The sequence below is a fragment of the Ornithorhynchus anatinus genome, chromosome 3 (genome assembly GCF_004115215.2).
Source record: "Ornithorhynchus anatinus isolate Pmale09 chromosome 3, mOrnAna1.pri.v4, whole genome shotgun sequence".
Lineage (NCBI taxonomy): Eukaryota > Metazoa > Chordata > Mammalia > Monotremata > Ornithorhynchidae > Ornithorhynchus > Ornithorhynchus anatinus.
In genome coordinates, this window is record NC_041730.1 from 42,392,224 (window position 1) to 42,410,217 (window position 17,994).

General features: G+C 53.2%; 2 protein-coding genes across 3 annotated transcripts in view; one reads left to right on the plus strand and one right to left on the minus strand.

Moving 5' to 3' along the window:
* CSTF3 (cleavage stimulation factor subunit 3) overlaps positions 1 to 6,660 on the plus strand; it is a 79,437-nt gene extending 72,777 nt beyond the window's left edge. For both annotated transcript variants that reach the window (XM_029060309.2, XM_029060310.2), the window contains 5 exons: positions 1,391 to 1,586; positions 3,574 to 3,727; positions 5,058 to 5,152; positions 5,259 to 5,319; positions 5,928 to 6,660. In XM_029060309.2, the coding sequence (XP_028916142.1) occupies positions 1,391 to 1,586; positions 3,574 to 3,727; positions 5,058 to 5,152; positions 5,259 to 5,319; positions 5,928 to 6,130 (709 nt within the window). In that variant the 3' untranslated portion in view covers positions 6,131 to 6,660. The remainder of the gene's footprint in view (positions 1 to 1,390; positions 1,587 to 3,573; positions 3,728 to 5,057; positions 5,153 to 5,258; positions 5,320 to 5,927) is intronic.
* Positions 6,661 to 17,994, minus strand: part of TCP11L1 (t-complex 11 like 1) — a 28,315-nt gene continuing 16,981 nt past the window's right edge. Inside the window, exons 8-10 of the mRNA XM_001506950.4 lie at positions 15,319 to 15,500; positions 14,196 to 14,368; positions 6,661 to 12,072 (exon numbers count right to left, since the gene is read on the minus strand). Coding sequence (XP_001507000.1) covers positions 11,846 to 12,072; positions 14,196 to 14,368; positions 15,319 to 15,500 — 582 coding nt within the window. The 3' untranslated portion in view covers positions 6,661 to 11,845. The remainder of the gene's footprint in view (positions 12,073 to 14,195; positions 14,369 to 15,318; positions 15,501 to 17,994) is intronic.

A 17,994-nucleotide genomic window follows, 5' to 3' on the forward strand; every position in this document is an offset into this window, starting at 1 on the left:
GCTCCGAGGCAGAACATGCCGTACGAGGCGTCCCCACCCCATTCGGCGGAACTCTGGCTAGACAGAGCCAGGTGTCCGCTGCAGGCAAACCGGTGGGGGGAGACTTCACTCAATCCACCCTTTTCTCACCTTCATTGAATCAGGTAGGAAAGGATGATGTCCACCGGAAAAGCTTCCTCGGAAAAGCAATTCCTCATAGTAATAGGGTGGGTTTGGCACGGGGCTGTGTCCTCGGAATTGCCTGCCGATTGGCCAGGAGTCCGCCGGGTTGTCACCTGCTGCCTGAGGGTGCGTCACCCTCTGCTCCAGAGCTGTCTTGTGGGGAAGCTAAGCTGCTACCCATCAGGCACATAAGCCATTTCCAGGTTCCTCAGGGATCTTTAGCTGGCCCATTAGTGGCATTTGACTCTGCTAACGTTTGTTCCAGGAACACACACGGCATTGTTAGGTAGGTATAGCGCCTGATGAAATGGAATTTTCTTCGGGAAAATGATTTTAACTGTCTACAGTCTGAGTACTTGGGATGTGGGTCAGAATCTTTAATGCCCTAATCATAAGAACCCCTACGAGTCCATATATTGCAACAGTGCCGTGAACGGTCCCCTAATGGTGTGGTAGAGCTAGGGCTCTGCACAGAGTAAGTGCTCAATATATACGATTGATTGAATGAATAATACTCCCCTCAAAGTGACGAGCGGCTTACTGTCAGGGAATAACTTCAGGCCTAAGAGTGGGCTCGCTGATAATACCTTGAATGGGTCTAGCATTTGGCTTGTCCAAATTACTTTCAAGCCAGTTGTTTCCTTCACTCCCATCACCCTGAAGGGGGACAGAGGGCCAGTTCTCACAGCCACATCTTACCTGAACGGTTTATTGGTTGGGCCGTCCCTTCGAGCTAGTTCTGTTGCCCAGATTTGGGGCATGAGGATGGGAAGGCATCAGGGTCATGTAAATGCCATTTAGAACATTGACCTGTTTGATGAGAATATTGCAAGAGCTTGAGGCCGAGAGAGAGATAAAGACTTACACTTTCTCATGCTTATAATACATTATAATAATAAATATATAATTACTTATCTAATATATAATATATTATATTGTAATATAATAATATAAGCATGCTTATTCATTCTGTTAGTCACCCTTTCTTTCTGTCTTTTAAATAACACAAGAAGGGTTTAGAGGCTCTCCCTGACTCAGGGCAGGGTACTCATTGAACAGAATTTTGCCTGCCCTTTGATGCCCTTGAACAATATCGACCCCCTCCTTTTACTGCTCCTCTTTTGTGGGCACATGGGCACATGCTTGTCAGAAGCTGTGGCTTGCCCCTTCAAGAACCCAGCCAAATACACTGCAATAGAACCGCTGATTTCTTGTTTCCCCCCGACAGAGAAATCTGGGCCCGATTCCTGGCTTTTGAAAGCAACATCGGTGATCTCGCCAGTATACTTAAAGTGGAGAAACGACGATTTACCGCCTTCAAAGAAGAGTACGAGGGCAAAGAAACCGCGTTACTCGTGGATAGGTACAAATTCATGGACTTGTATCCCTGCTCTGCCAGTGAACTGAAAGCACTCGGGTATAAGGTAAGTCTGGCCAGAGCGCTGGGTGGCCCACCGTGAGCAGAACTCCGGGGGGCTCTGGGCATGCAAGTGAACAGGATGGGGACCATTTAAATTGTTTCCCTGGCAGGAATGCTACAGATTCTACAATATTTCATTCTAAGCCACTTCCTGTAGGAAAAGATTCCAACTGAAAAATGGGCCTTTTTCTAGGAACTTGGGGTTTATACACCAGGTTATTGAAGAGTAGAAATGAGGTGTTCTTAGAACATGCAAAGAATTCCCAGGGTGTTTAGATGTACACAGCTAATAAAGAAAGCCTCCTCGTCCCTCCCTCTCTTTGATTCCTCCCATACAAACTGTAGATTTGAACTGTGAGCCACTCCAAGTCATCTCTAACTGCCATAATTCATCCCTCTCCGCTGCTCAGCAACGTTATTTCCCCTCCCTCAGAGACTTCCGGGTCCATTGCTCCCAAGAGGTATTCCCAGCCTTTGAACTCCCTCCTGAAGCCCCCAGGTTCCCAACTCCCATCTTTTGTCCCGGATGACTGTCAACTGTATCGCTGATGAATCAGAACCGTCAGGATTAAGCTCCCTTAAGCCTCCCGGCAGTGTCCCATCCCTTCTCTCATAGTTCCCAACTGTCTCAAAAGATCTCCTAAAAGCACTTGGCCCTATTCTTCATTTCTCCCTGACCACAGTCTTCAACTGCTGACTCTGATGGCTTCATCCTCTCTGGCTTCTAACTTACCCACTTCTCCCCAATCCTTCCAAAAAAAAAAAAAAGTCTCTCCACCTCACTGCCCCCTCCAGCTATCAACTCATCCCCCCTCCCCTTCCCGTCCAAACTCCTCACACCCGTTGTGTCGACCCACTGCCCCATTTCCTCTCTTCTTGGTCCTCCTCAATTCGGCTTCTTCCTTCTCCGATCCACCGAGACTGTTCTCTCCAAGGTCAGCAGTGACCGCCTCTCCAAATCTAATGGACTCTATTCTGTCCTAATCTGCCTCACCCTGTCTCCTGTTTTGCCTCTTACCTCTCTGGTTAGACCTTCTCTGTGAGATATGAATAATCTCAGTCTTTCACCCATCTTCCTTTGCCTCCCACTCCCTCTAACTGTGGGTGTCCCGTAAGGCTCTGTTTTAGATCCCCTTCTCTTCTCCCTCTATACTCACTTCCTCGGTGAGCTCATCGGTTCCCATGGCTTCAACTACCACCTCTAAGGGGATGACTCCCAAATCTACCTCCCTAGCCTTGACTTGAAATTTCCCCTGTGAAATTTTGCATCTCTTCCTGCCTACATATCTCTACGTGGATGTCCCAGCAGCACCGTGGGCTTCATTTGTCAAACACTGAATTCCTCACCTTCTCCCACTGAATCATTTCCTCTACCTAATTTTCCCATTACAGTTCCTTCCATTCCCTGAGGTTCGCAGCCTTGGCCTGCTCCTTCGCTCCTCTCTCTCCACAATCCCTGTGTTCAGTCTGTCACTAAATCTTTTCGTTTGGTGGTGTCCCCTTCCTTTTTATTGGCCACCATGCCGGTCCAGGCGCCTAGCTTACCCCATCTTGACTGTCGCATCAGCCGGTCTCCGCTCTCTCAAGCCGTCGCTGCGCTCTGCTCTGTTATTTTTCTGGAAACACAGTTTTTTGCACATTCCTCCGAACAGCTCGAGTGGTTACCAGTTCCCCTCCTTATCAAGCAGAAACTCCCGACCATTGGCCTTAAGGCACTCAGCTGTATTCAGCTTTCCAAAGCATTCGTCTATCTCCCCTTTTCCTTCTTCCTCCTATCGTTAGGTTATTTCGGTGCCTCTTCCTTTCAGTTAAAAGATCCTTGAGGGTAGGGACCATGTCTGCCAACTCTAGTACTATCCCCACACTTAGTACCGTGCTCTGCGTACAGTTTAGGCACTCGACAGGTACAGTGGATTGATTGTAGAACTGCCTGGTTTCCCATTCGCATATCTCCTTGTCAGGTTTACCACTCTTCTGCTCTCCATTTCCAGGATGTCTCACGTGCCAAGCTAGCAACCATAATTCCAGACCCAGTTGTAGCTCCTTCGATAGTGCCTGTCCTGAAAGATGAAGTGGATAGAAAACCAGAATATCCCAAACCTGACACCCAACAGATGATCCCATTTCAGCCAAGACATTTAGCACGTAAGCCACATTTTGGGACCGGTTGAAGTTTCACTCCCTGGCACACAAGAAAACAGGGCTGACAATTTCTCATTCTGAGCGTGGGGGCCAAAGCAGATGGAAGCTTTGAGGGGGGTTAGGGAAAAGAAAGAGGAAGAACAGAAAGTATGGAGGGGAGGAGAGGTGGAAAAGAAAAATGGAAAGAAGGGCGAAGAAAGTAAGAGTATTTGAGACCAACTCTTACTTCTCTTGCACTCGCTTCCTTTGCCTAGTTTCTCGGTCCGGAAACGGAGACTTATCTTTTGTTTTTGATGGCAGATTCCGCCATACCTATCGCTCTCCCAAGACCCCAGTTGAGGCCCCCGTGTACAATAGGCAAAGACTCCCAACGAATGAAACTTACCCTGTTTGCTGCGTGTCTCTGGCGTCTCCTCTGGCCCCCGGCCTCCCACCCCTTAGGGCATCACTGAGCCGTCCCCAGCCAGCACCCTGTGGGCCCAGGGGTCGGGGCGGGATCTCATGATCCTCGCTGGGAAGCGGGGCGAGGCTGGTGGCTGCTCTCACTCCTTGCCCCAACCCCCTCTGTGGAAAAAAAATCGCCCCTTCCCCGCCCAGCGTGCCACCTGACCGCCGGCAGCACCGGCTTGTCGGCCCACCTGCTGCTGCTTGCCGATGGTTGCGCTGGGCAGGGAAGAGGATGGCTCAGCTCGGGGGCGCCGCAGGTCCACGGGAGCGACCGGCCCTTGGTCCACAGGGTGCGGGCGCCTCTGGAACATCACTGAAAATCTTGAAATCGTGTGGCTCAGGGACCTGGGAAGTACTAAAACTTGCTCTCCGTGTTGCACGTAATCCCCCCTTCTTTTGATAAATCCATTGTCATAAACCCCGGGCCCTGCCCCTCGCCACCACTGTTTAACCCCAGGCCCCCGGAAGGAAGCGTAAATCCCCCGAATGGGTCAACATCAGCATAGGACAGTTACTGAGCCTTTGAGGATTGTGTTTCGGCCAGAGATATCAACCCTGCTGGCCGGGGGGCAGAGTTTGGGCTATCGGTCAGCATTCCAACTGCTTGCCCAGAGAGCCAAACAAGTAGTAGCCTTGACCACCCGGGGTAGAACCCACCCTGGTTTTCAACCGACCTCCCCTCTGACTTCAGGCAGATTACTCGATGGAAAAGAGACCGGAGAGACTGGGGGATTATTCGGTGTCTGCGTTACGTTTTCGGATCCCCGAATGAAAGGCACCACGTGGCAAAACGCAACACCCAAGTAGTGTAGAGAGCCGCTCGTTTTAGCTGTTGGGTTTCTCTGCCGGAGATGAGCACGTGGATTTACCCCTTCTCTCCCTCCAGCTCCAGGTTTGCATCCCGTGCCGGGCGGCGTCTTCCCCGTACCACCTGCTGCTGTAGTTTTAATGAAGCTCCTCCCTCCTCCCGTCTGCTTCCAGGTCAGTTCCACATTTTGGGTAAGGAGGGAGCGGGTCTGAGCAATCGCGATCTCTTCCTTCTCCGTCGAATGACAGAGATTTAAGAGCCCTTTCTGTCTGTGACCAGGGCCCTTTCGTACAAGTGGACGAACTGATGGAAATTTTCCGAAGATGCAAGCTGCCGAGCTGTAAGTGCCGTCGTTCTGCTTCGGGCGGGATTCCCCGTAGCCTTGACCTTCGGGCAGGGAGAGGTGGAGCCTGGGACAGTCCTTGTACCTTCGAGCTCTCCTTTGCCCCCTCGCCGTCTCCAGAGTCCGTAGGAGGATTTGAAACATCACCCCAAGAACAGGAGGCCCCCCCCCCCCCCCCCCCCCCCCCCGGGGTCTCGATGGCCTGTAAAACTCCAAATTCTCGGCCAGGGCTTAGTTTTTAGGAAAGCAGCTCCTGAGAAAGGACAGATCTGGAACAGAGCCCCCCCCCCCCCCCCCCCCCCGTCTCGATGGCCTGTAAAACTCCAAATTCTCAGCCAGGGCTTAGTTTTTAGGAAAGCGGCTCCTGAGAAAGGACAGATCTGGAACCGGATCCTACCCCGCCGGTGCCCAGTTCCGGCTACACCCATCCTCTGCCCGCTGGGACGGGGAGGAGGGGGGGAGGGCCGCCAGGACCAAAGGAAGGGTGGGGTGTTCCAACCTCCTGGAAACGGCTCTGTGGCTGCGACCCGTTACCCGGCGCGTTGTCCGGGCCTCGGGAATCTTACGGGCTCCCTGAAAGCGGCTTGTCTGTCTTCCCTAAAAAGCAGTGGACGAGGCCGTGAGGATCATCACCGGGGGCCTCACGGAACTGACGGTCGAAGGCAACGGCCCCGTGGAAAACAACGCCGTGCTCAACAAAGCCGTCAAGAGACCCAACGAGGATTCCGACGAGGACGAGGAGAAGGGCGCCGTGGTGCCCCCGGTACACGACATCTACAGAGCCCGACAGCAAAAGAGGATCCGGTGAAACAAGGGTAAACCGAACCGCGCTGGGCAAAGACTGGTATCCAGGTGTTTCTTTTTGCCTCGTCAGTCACACGTTTAAAAGAGACGACACTTTTTGTCACCAGCATCTTGGAAACAAAGCGGTGTTGTCACGGTGGTGCCTCTTTCTACCATACGATTCTTGATAAAAACAAAACTAAACGACCAGTTGGGGGAATCTTAGGGTGCTGAACAGATTTGTGCTTTGAGCAGCGTTAGGGTTTCAAAATGAGAACGAGCGCAAAATGTCCGGGCTGCATTTTGTTCCCTCTTCGAGTGCGCTTGGATCTGTAGCACTTGAAGATTTGCGGGTTTCCACAGTTTTATTTTAAAAACTGGATGGCTTTATAATTGTGAAGCATTTTAATTCACATTTTCTGAAAGACCCCTGTTCTCGGTTTGCTCACGTAGAGTCCTGCCTTGTTTGTTTTTATTTATGGCAGAATGTATGAAATCTGTTTTGTAGTTTAAAATGGAAAACCATTCCTATAAAATAAAAGGATCCCAACCATAGGCGTGCCTCATTCTGCTTTTATTTATAAGCAATGCATTCTGATGTACATACATCACCCAACCGGGGCCACTTTGAAATAAATAGAGCAACAATGCATTGAGACAAGCATACATTCTTTCGTTTTACTCTCCTGGAGGAGGCTTTTACCCCCCCACCCCCCCTTACTCTCTTGGCGTTCATTAACCTGTGTTCAGCAAGTCTCTGTTGCGGGCAGAACACTGCTAGACCAGGCCTGTTGGGAGCATACAGTAAAGTTAACAAGAGCTGAGGGGGCGTCCCCGACCTCCAGGGGTTTACACACCTAAGGGTGTGCAAATTTAACCCTGTTGGGTTAAACTCACTAAAAACATCCAGGAACCGTCCTCCTTCCAAGGCAGGTTAAAACCAAAGTCGCCCTCAGGTGCCGGTGGAAACCTGTCAACTGCGCAACTGCCCTCTTCTCTTCTCTGTCGCCTCAGTTATAGGCTGCCCAAATTGCCCAGTCAGATTGGAATGCCGTCTGATATCGCTTACTCTGAAAGGTTCGCTTTGGACGCTTCTCCAACCACGGCCTCATTCTCACGCACACATTTGGAAGGCGTGTGGGAACGTCCCGTAGCTTCCCGGCGACGTTTCAAAAGGATACAAATACGCACGTTAAACTTGTAGTCTCGAGCGAGCCAAAACCAGGACGCAAGGCAAATTATAAATATAAAAATCACAGGTACCACAACAGACCTTTAAAACCACGAGAGGTAGGTAGCTGAAGAAGGAAAAGCTTTTTTTTTTCTTTTTTAACAAGATATAAAACTATTACAGTGACATGGCAGTAGCTAGTGCAGAAATAACACTTCGATAGAGCTGCAGGTGAACACCAGTTAGAGAAGTAGTACTTTGCTGGCAACTGTGTGAGAAGTGCGGATAGGGTTTCCAAAGAAGACGAAGGCAGACCTCACTCAAAAAGACACATCGTCACAGACATTAACGAAGGGGATCCGTTCACACACAGTTGTACCTTCTGCGTACGACGAGGATTAGCATCCAGCTAAGACTGCAAAGATAAACTCAAACGTGAATACCTTAAAAACGCTTCCATTTGAAATTTAAAACTTCTCACACCATTCTATTAAAATTTAACTTCCGTTGGGTATGCGGATCTGCCCAGCGCGAGGCAGCGAGTTCTACATGTGGGTCGCTAGCAAGTTCAGTCTCTTAGCACGTGTCAACCTTTGAAGCTCAAGTTCCGCTAGAATAAGTTTGGATTTTTCTTATCCTCTTAGAAGTTCGGTGGAGTGGAGATTGTGTTTAAGCAGCGGTCTATTACGGAGTCTACAAAACGCCACCTGGTAAAGTCCCTGCCCTATCCCATTTAAAGGCACGAGTGGTCCTAAAGACCCAGATACAAGCCCTCTAGACTGTGAGCTCCTTGCGGGCCGGGAACTCGTCTGCACTGTTCTCTACCGAGCGCTTACCGCAGTGCTTGGCACACAGTAGGCCCTCAATAAATATGGCTGATGGAAATGGTCCCCGAGACCCAGACGCGAACAATCTAGAGGGGAGGAACTTCTCTTAGAAAAGGGAGAGTCTAAGGAGAAGGCAAACTGCCAACCTGTAGGAGCTGTGACGGGTTTTTTTTTCCCTACCCAGGACCCACAGTGTAAAGGGGCCCGGGCAAACAAAACCAATTGCTGTAATGTGAGGAGCAGACGATTCGACATCTGTCCCATGAGCGTGGCTAAATCCTTTAAGGCCATCTACCTCTACATTTTCTAACGGTTCAACTGAGGAGCTGATTCGTGTCAAAGAACTCCCACGGGTTGAGGGTGGTTTCGAGAGGGGGGGCGACAAGCAAAACGCCTGTCTTTAACCACTTTCCGTAGCTATCGCTGAGGATATAGGTCAGAAGGCAGGACCCTGAATGTACCTTTGGAAATTTTAAACAGAACGAGATTCCCTGGAAAACCTGTGGGGGTCCGGGGAGGGTCCTGGCACCGACGAGGACTGGAGACAGACCGCCAAACGAGCGGTTCTTTCCCGGCTTTAAGACGTCTAAAGCAACATTCGGTTTTCCTAAGCCATTCTACAGCATCCCTCAGTTTGACCTGAACCCCTCTGGATCCATCCAAACTTAACCAGACTCTTTTCCTTACGAATTCAAGAAAGCAATCGTGGGGGGAAACCTCGGACGTCACTTTGGCTGTGTCCTAACTCAACATGAAGCCAGCGGGCGCTCGACTACATCTTTTCCGAGCCTGCTCTCTGGGGAAGAAGCCCTGGCGTTGCCGACGTCTGGGTCCCGGGGTCTGAGGGAACGGGAATAGGATTCCGTGGTTATACTGGTTCCGGAGATCATAGCTGGCAGCTCTGCCTAGCTGGGTGGTAGGAGCCTGGGCAGGACGATACAACTCCCTCCCAGACCAACTTCCTCAAAAAGAGCCCATCCAATTCTCCATTATGAATGCAATTCACAGTAGATCCCCCGGCAAATTTCTTGAGATCGGGCTCTTCCTCTCGGACCGACTCACCGCCCCATGAGGTCGCCCCCAACCCCCCTGTGGCCCTCTAAACTGGACGAGGAGAGGAAACCTTAGAGACAGGAGCGGAGGCTAACCGCAGTGAAGGAGCAGACAAGACAGTAGAAGCCCAAGAACAGTAGGAAGTGGAGGAAACTGGCCTGAAAGAACTGAAAATATAAATATTCCAAATAACAGGAGGACTGGGTTGCTCATAGAGGGTATTGGCACAGATCGTTTCTGAACCCGACTAGAATGGCGCGAAAAGCCCTCTTTGGCCTTACACAAACTCCCAAACTACGCGCATCGACCCTCAGGCCCAGATCCCGATCCGAGATCCACAGGCCCGACACTGCTGAGGAAGGGAGGCCCGTCAAGGGAGGATTCGTTTCCAATGTGGGGTTCCCTGTTTGAACAAAAAGCCCTGAAGTGACTTTTAAGCCTTTTATGTATGTTGCTACACGTAGGTTTACTCTACCGAATGTTCACTGGGACGTGGCAAGTACATGCAGGCATTCCTATTTTGTCGGATAAACTCCTAGCTCTTTCCTCTTCGGATATCGTCTTACGCACACCGTACGATACCCGATTATTTTCCCAATGGAAGCTTCCGAACCTCTCGGCTCTAGGGACTGGCGTGTGGAAGCGTGTCCGCATACACTACCGCACACAAACTCTGTTATAAACGTCCGTGGATGACCCCGGTACTTCCAAAGAAGTGGAGCCTTGAACTTGGGGGACGCAAATAAAGCCTTAAGCCTAAGGTCACCGGAGGGCTCTGCCCTGTCACTATCGAAGGCCGTGGCTTTAGCGATGGGCAACACAGGCTCCCCAGAAGCAGACCCGCTCTGTTCTAGGTCTTTCTGACAATTTCCTAAAGAGCCCCCAAAAGAAACCAGACCTTCCACAATGCTTGTTTCCTCCTCTTGGTCTCCAAAGCTCCCCCTGGGCTTAGAGTTCCAAGCTCATTCCCTTCTCCCCTTTGTCTTTTGGCCCCCGGATCGGCCGAGGGAATCGAGACAACCGGGAAACGCTGGCAGGAAGAGTAAAGCAAGTGGGAATTCTTGGAACAACTTAGCACACCAGGCCTCCGCCTGGACCCTGAGGCTAGATCTCTGAGGCTCCGTCCTTAACCCCAAAGGAAGGAAGGAGAAGGTGGCTCTCACCTGCGGCAGAGTTGGCAGTGGGCAAGCAGCGGCCGGGGCTTGAACGGTGGACAGAAAGATCTTGGAAATCTCTGCTCCTGCCTATTTCCAGACTCTGCTTCTCTGAACCCCAGATATAAAAGACTCTATTGTAGTCCCGGGGCCAGAGGGTTCTCCACGCTCAGGGGTCAGACATCATCCATAACGGATACCGATCCCAACACTATTTCCCTACTCCTCCCCGGGGGGAAACTGCTTTCTCTCCACGAGGGCGTTCGCGACACGGCTCCTTACCAGCCCGAAGGATGACCTGTGGCTGAGAGAGGCCTCGGACCTAAATCTGATACTTTCCGGAGGGTCCCGTCCACTCCACGAGTGGACACATTCCTGTCCATCCAGAGGTGCCTTAAAATACAATTTTGAAGACTCTGGTTTTCGGGCCCCACGGGACGCAGCAGTGAGGTTGAATCCAGCTCCCGTGGGCTTTGCCAGTCACCTGCCACCCAGTCCTCAGTGTTCAGAGTGGGTTGGGCCCGGAGCCCCCGGAATTGGAAGGGGGTGAGGGAGGTGATTCCAGCTGCCCCGTCCCGTCTTCCAACCCTCCCACGGGCCTGGACCCACAGTCGCAACCACAACCGGACGGTAGCCCACCGAACAAAGGCGAATGGCTCGTCAAACGATGGGCCTCTACGAGCCCGAGAGCTGCCATCCTGTCATCTGCCTGGCCAGGGGTCTCGGGCTGCAGAGCAGGACTTGAAAGGGCTCTGAAGGGCACAGAACGCTTCACCTGAGACCGTTTCCATCCCTCCCCCTTTCCTCCGCTCTCCCGCAAGAGACTCTGGCAAGAAAAGGTCCCCGTCTTTAAGCTTCCAAGGGCGCCCATTAATTTCGAGCCCTGCTCTGGGCCACCTTTTCAATCGAAAAGGGGGAGGCGTTGATCTCACCATCCTTTCGACCCTGAACGAGCTCCAGAAACTCCGGAGCCGGCCACGGCCACGAAGGAGCCGATCCAGCCTCGGCATCCCGTCTACGACAAAGAGCGAGGGTAAACTCGAATTTACAGAGGACGCTCCGGTTCCCAGAGGGCCCACGGCGGCCGGCGCGGTCGGGAGCGGATCCGAGGAAGAGCGGGAGCTGGGGATGGGGAGGGGACCAGGGCAGAAACTACAACCGAGCATCTTTCCGAATCGCCAGCTCCCTGTCCCCGTTCCCTTCTGCATCCCCGGCCCGAGGCCGCCACGACCCCACGCAGAGAGAGGTCTCGGACGAGGTCGGCGGTTTAGGAGACGGCGTTACCTTCAGGCACCTCGTCTCAGCCCAGACCGCCGCCGGCCCGCAAATTCGACACTCTAAAAATACATCCCCTTGAAGAGTTCAGTGCCGATTTCCATTCTCCTCCTCCATCGGTAAACAATATCTCTTCCCTTCCGAGTCTACGCTGTTAAATAGGAATGTGTTAAATAGAAAGCCATTTTCTGAAGCAACGTTACAGGAGAGGACAGGTGCTCATAGCAGACTGGCTAAACACTGCTGCAGCGACAAACACATTACAGCCTCACTAGGGAGCGGGACTCTTCCTTGTTGAGTATTTTACTGAGGATCGCGTCATAGTAAGGGCCGAAGACCATCTTATTGTAGTTGACCAGGCGCACGTACTTGATCGCGATCTCTTCCAGCTCCTTCTGAACGGGCCCCAGTCCTCCGGGAATCGCAGGCAACGATTTCTGGTAGCCCGAGGCTAGGTAGCTCTCTAAGAAGGCCTGGATCCGAGACTCTGGGGGAGAGAACCAAAACGGATCGCTGCGAGGAGGAGATGAGGCGAGCCTGATCGGACTTACATCACTTAGCCCCTATCAGATGCGCTCAGAGAGCGCACCGGGCCTGATCGGATCCGACATCGGTTGCGGGGCCCCGTCCGGTTTGAGCCCAGCCCAGCATTTGGGTCGTCAAATGGAGCATGCAGACAGTTCGTTTTTTGGGAGGTTTCGGGGGAAGCAGCGTGGCTCGGTGGAAAGAGCCTGGGCTTCGGAGTCAGAGGTCATGGGTTCGACTCCCGGCTCTGCCACTTGTCAGCTGGGTGACTGTTGGCAAGTCACTTACCTTCTCTGTGCCTCAGTTACCTCATCTGTAAAATGGGGATCAACTGGGAGCCTCACGTGGGACGACCTGATTACCCTGTATCTACCCCAGCGCTTAGAACAGTGCTCGGCCCATAAGTAAGCGCTTAACAAATACCAACCACTACCAACATTATTATTTGATGAGTGCTTTCTCTGTGCCAGGCACTGTACTAAGCTCTGGGGTAGGTACAAGCTAATCAGGTTGGATAGAGTCCGTGTCCCACATGGGGCTCGCCGCCTTCAACTCCATTTTACGGGTGAGGGACCTGAAACCCGAGAAGTAAAATGACTTGCCCGGGGTCACACGGCAGAGAAGTGGCAGAACCGGAATCAGAACCCAGATCCATGCTCTATTCACTACAGCCACACTGCTTCTCTAGTTTGTGATATCCTCTAGTCCGAAAGCTCACCTTGAGCTCCGTCACGGGCGGGGAAATGTGCGTTTGTTGTCGTATGGTACTCTCCCAACCGCTTAGTACGGTGTTCGGCGCACGGTAAGCGCTCGAGATATACAACTGAATCAATCCTCTCTCAAACGCTTAGTACAGCGCTCTGCACAAAGTCAGTGCTCAACAAATAACACCGACGATGATGATGATGGCATTTGCCAAGCGCTTATCGTGTGTCACGCACTGTTCTATGTACTGGGGTAGACACAACGTCCCTGGCCCGCGTACGGCTCGGGGTCTCGGACCACCTCGGCCTTCCCGAGTCCTGCTGGCTTCTAACGTGCCCACAGTCAGGCCTCCTCTCCTCAGCAAAGCAAAGAACTGAGGAACGTTCGTCTCACTCAGTGTCACCACCGCACAGCCCAGCCAGCACCGCCCACCCGCCTCTCCCCTCCCCAAAATTCAGTCTCATACCCCGCCTCAGCAAAACCTGCCCTGGATGTGACCGAGCCGCTGGCATCCGCAGGGAAGCGGTGTGGCCTAGGGGATAGAGCGGGGGCCTGGGAGTCGGAAGGACCTGGATTCTAGTACTGGCTCCACCAATTGTCTGCTGTGTGACCGTGGGCAAATCACTTCACTTCTCTGTGCCTCAGTTACCTCATCTGGAAAGTGGGGATTACAACTGTGAGCCCCATGAGGGCCGTGAACTGTGTCCAATCTGATTCCCTCGTATCTCCCCCGGCTCTTAGAATAGTGTCTGGCACATACTAAGCTCTTATCAAATGCTACTAGAAAAAAAAAAATCCTCAATGTGCATCTGCCCCTCTGGCATGACTTGGTGGCAGGCTCGCTCTCTTCTATGGCCCGTGAGCCCAGGGATAATAATAATAATTATGGTATTTGTGAAGCGCTTACTATGTGCAGAGCACTGTTCTAAGCGCTGGGGTAGATACAGGGTAATCAGATTGTCCCACGAGGGGCTCACATTTTTTAATCCCCATTTTTACAGATCAGGTAACCGAGGCACAGAGAGGTTAGGTGACTTGCCCAAGGTCACACAGCAGACAAGTGGCGGAGCAGGGATTAGAACCCATGACCTCTGACTCCCAAGCCCGGGCTCTTTCCACTAAGCCACGCTGCTTCTCGTGGCTCTGGTGTTCCTTTGCTTGGGTCGGGGGTAGGGGGACGCGGGAGAGGGATGGTCCGTGCTGAATGAGGAAGACCGACAATCGTGTCCAGGAGGACCAGCAGCCGGGTTCCTTCAAGCGCCCATTGCCAGGGGCAGGGTCCCCGGGCCACTGCTTTGACAGCTCGGCTTGGGGCGCGGCGTTCTTGGGAATCCGTTCCCTCTTCTTTTCCTTCTCTGTCCCACCCGCTGCCCGACATACCCACAAGCTTGTGAATGGGGTCGTCGGAATGGGCGACCGCCTGGATCTGGCCCTTGAGCGCGATCTCCTTGTTGGTGCTGAAAGGGGCGAATCCTTGCTGGGAGAGGCAGCTGTTCACTTCCAGGCAGACCTTCTCCCCAACGGTGGCCAGAACTTCACTTGTGTCACCGGAGCTAGAGGAGCGGCACGGAAGGAAGAAAGAAACCCGGAGAGGCCGATCGGTCAGCACACACCACACCCTCAAAGAAGGAACCGGGGGAGAGAGGCGGGAGGGAGGCAGGGAAGGCGTCTACCAATTCTGTTATATTGCACTCTCCCAAGCGCTGAGTTCAGTGCTCTGCACAGAGAAAAAGCTCAGTGAATACGATCGATCGACTGACTGAACGGAGGGAAGTGGAAAACCGCCGACTGGACTAAGACCACACCACAAAGTTGCTTTGTTGAAAGTCTCCCGGCTCGATGGGCTCAACTGCCTCGGGTGGCTTTCCCTGACGGTTACGGGGCGCCGGCAATGAGCAGGATCCTGGAGGGCAGCGGCCACCCGGCGTCATTCCCTCCTACCCGCCCCCCAGCCATGGCGCACGGTGGCCGCTCTCTGCAGCCCAGGACAGGCAGGGCGGGCTCCCTCGGGTCTGGACCCAATAGGGAAGGGAGGCTGCCCCTCCTGGGGACACTCTGGACACCCCGAGGAGCTGCCCATCCTGGAGAGTCGCAGGCCAATGGAGGGAGGGGAACAGAGGACCGCGGTGAGAGTCTAGTAGCGACTGGGTGAGGGAGCTGAGGGACGGGTCAAAGGTGAACCCCCACCCTCCCAATGACGGGGTTCCCAGGGATAGTCCAGCCCGGGAGCTTCCGGGCAACGAAGGGGCTGAGGAGAGTTTGGGAGCAGGACAACAGGCTCGAAGCCCAGTCCCAGGGAAGAGGCCCAAGGACTGCTCCATTGGGATCTCTCAAATCCAGGATCCCCACACGGACCCCAAAGAGCCTCGATGAGGTCAGTTCCTCAGGAAGAGCAGCTCAGTCCCAGAGCAGGTGCCTGGCTCCCCAGGTGATCATCTGGGAACATCAGGATCCCTGTCCCACCCCCAAAGAGCGGGGGGGACCCCAGCCCTCACAGACGTACCAGAGATGCATTTCTGTCAGCAGCACCTTTATAAAGGCCTTGAGCTTCCCGGTGAAGCCCGGCAGGCCAGAGAGCCTGGGGGCGGCCGCGTTGTGGGTGACCAGCAGCACGGCGCCCACCAGGGTGAGCCGCTCCAGCTCCGCCTGCAGCTCCTGGAAGCGAGGTTGGTCCATGAGAACCGTCTGCAAGGCAACAGGACTGCAGTCAGTGGGCTGAAAACACAGGGCCGACCAGCAGTGTGGCCTAGTGGATGGAGCACGGGCCTGGGTGGTGGAAGGACCTGGGTTCTAATCCCGGCTCTGCCGCTTTTCAGCTTGGGCAAGTCTCTTCACTTCTCTGGGCCTCAGTTACCTCATCTGTAAAATGGGGATTAAGACTGGGAGCCCCATATGGGACATGGACTGTATCTATCCTAGTGCTTAGTACAGTGGCTGGCACATAGTAAGCGCTTAATTACCACACAAAAAAACCCCGGCCCCCAATTTTATTTTCAATTCTATATTGTTCCTGCCACCGGTGCCCATTTAGGGCTGCTGGGAGCACAGCATCAGAGGAAACACTGCTCCAAGTAAGCTTGTATCCATGAGTGAGGGTGTCATTGTGAGAAGGTCATACACACTTGTGCCTCGTACCCACGAAAAGATAGTAGGGCCCCTTTTCCGGCCCCTTGCCATTCGTAACAAGCACTGCTCAGCTATAAGAGGTGATATTAAACGACAACGCTGTCCCTCAAAAAGAGCGAGGTCAGATTAACGCAGGAACTTTGAGGGCCGCAGCCCCAGGGGTCCCTAACCAAGGACCGCCCCCGCTCCCCCCGCAACCAGCCATACAATTCAAGTTGTCCCTGCTTCAGAGGGCAACTGTGTGCCTCCGGACACTACCAAGGTGACGCCCAGGTGGAACACTCTAAGATCGAATCGGTATCGGACCTAAGATGACGGCCGTGCGGGTGCAACTTCCCTGGGCCTGGGGGGCTCTGGAGCCAGGCACACAATTCCCACTTGCCACTCAGACATGTGGTAGCCATCTTGCAACTCGCCGCTCGGAGAAGGGGAAGTGGGGGGACCTCACTTGGGGAGAAAGAACTGGGGAAAGAGGAAACAGGAGAGGCTCAGGCCCAGCGGACGGAAAGGTGTCCGAAGCAGAGTTGGGAAAGATTTGGTGGGTCCATGTGCTGTGAGGGAGGGAGAGGAAGAGTGGGAGAAAGGGAGGGAGGAGGAGAAGGGGACAGGGAGACACCCACACCCACACACGGGCAGCCACCATCGGCCTGAAGAGGGTCGAGGCGGTGGAGAGAGCGGCCAAATGATGCCATACATCAGGTGATGACGATGGCATCGACCGATTAGCCCGGGATGGCTAATCCGACCTGGAAAGAGGTCAGACTGGGCTAAAGTTGAAAGAAGAGGGACGGAGCCAAGGCCCCGGGGGAAATCTGCAGAAATCCAAATGGATGCCATGCTGGAGTTACCACTTAATGAAGACAAGTCATATTAATAAGACACGTGAAAAAGGGAGTGGATGAATAAGGACGAAACACCCAGGGGGCTAAATCAATCCAGTAACAAATCAATCAGTGCCCAACCGCTAAGGTGGGTGAGGGGTGGAACGACTGGAAAAGTAAGGGACTAATCAGGGACGTCTCCTAGAAATAACAACTTGGTATTTGTCAGGTGTCTACCATGTGCTGGGCACGGTACTTGAGCTCTGGAGTAGATAAAAGATAACTGTGTTGAACACAGTTCCTGCCCCACAAAGGGCTCACAGCTTTAATCCTCATTTTACAGAGGAGGTAAATGAGCCCAGAGAAGCGAAGTGATTCGCCCAAGGTCACGCAGCAGTCAGGTGGCAGAGCAGGGATTAGAACCCAGGTCCTCTGACACTAGGCCACTGCCTCCTGGAGGAGGTGGCCTTCCAGAAGGTTCGCTTTGCGGCAGGACTGAATAGAAGGCATTTAGTCTTCCAGCTTGGGTCACCACCACCTTAGGGAGAGAAGGTTGAGGGCAACGGTGCCCTGAGGCTGTGGAGGGACGAATGGCTCGAATGAAGTCGAATGAGGAACCAAACCAAGAGCCGTTGCGGGTTAGGGGCCGCCGAATAGGTCGGAAGGGTCAGCCTTCTTTGTTGCCACCTGTCACTCGGAATTCTGTCCCTTACGGTGCAGGAGGGGCACGGCAGATGCCCAGTATGGGTTAAAAACAGCCAACGCAAAGAGGTCGGTTCCCACCGGCCTCGCTGGCGAGATTCCCTTCCCCCTGGACACCCCCGACCCACGTTCTCCAAGGGAGAAGGGAGGAGGAGTTGGAGGGCTCCACTTGTACTCTTTCATTCATTCAATAGTATTTAATAATAATAATAATGTTGGTATTTGTTAAGCGCTTACTATGTGCCGAGACTGTTCTAAGCGCCGGGGTAGACACAGGGGAATCAGGTTGTCCCACGTGGGGCTCACAGTCTTAATCCCCATTTTACAGATGAGGGAACTGAGGCACCGAGAAGTTAAGTGACTTGCCCAAAGTCACACAGCTAAGTGGCAGAGCTGGGGTTCGAACCCATGACCTCTGACTCCAAAGCCCGTGCTCTTTCCAGTGAGCCACGCTACTTCTCTACTGAGCGCTTACTACGTGCAGAGCACTGTACTAAGCGCTCGGAATGTACAATTCGGCAACAGATAGA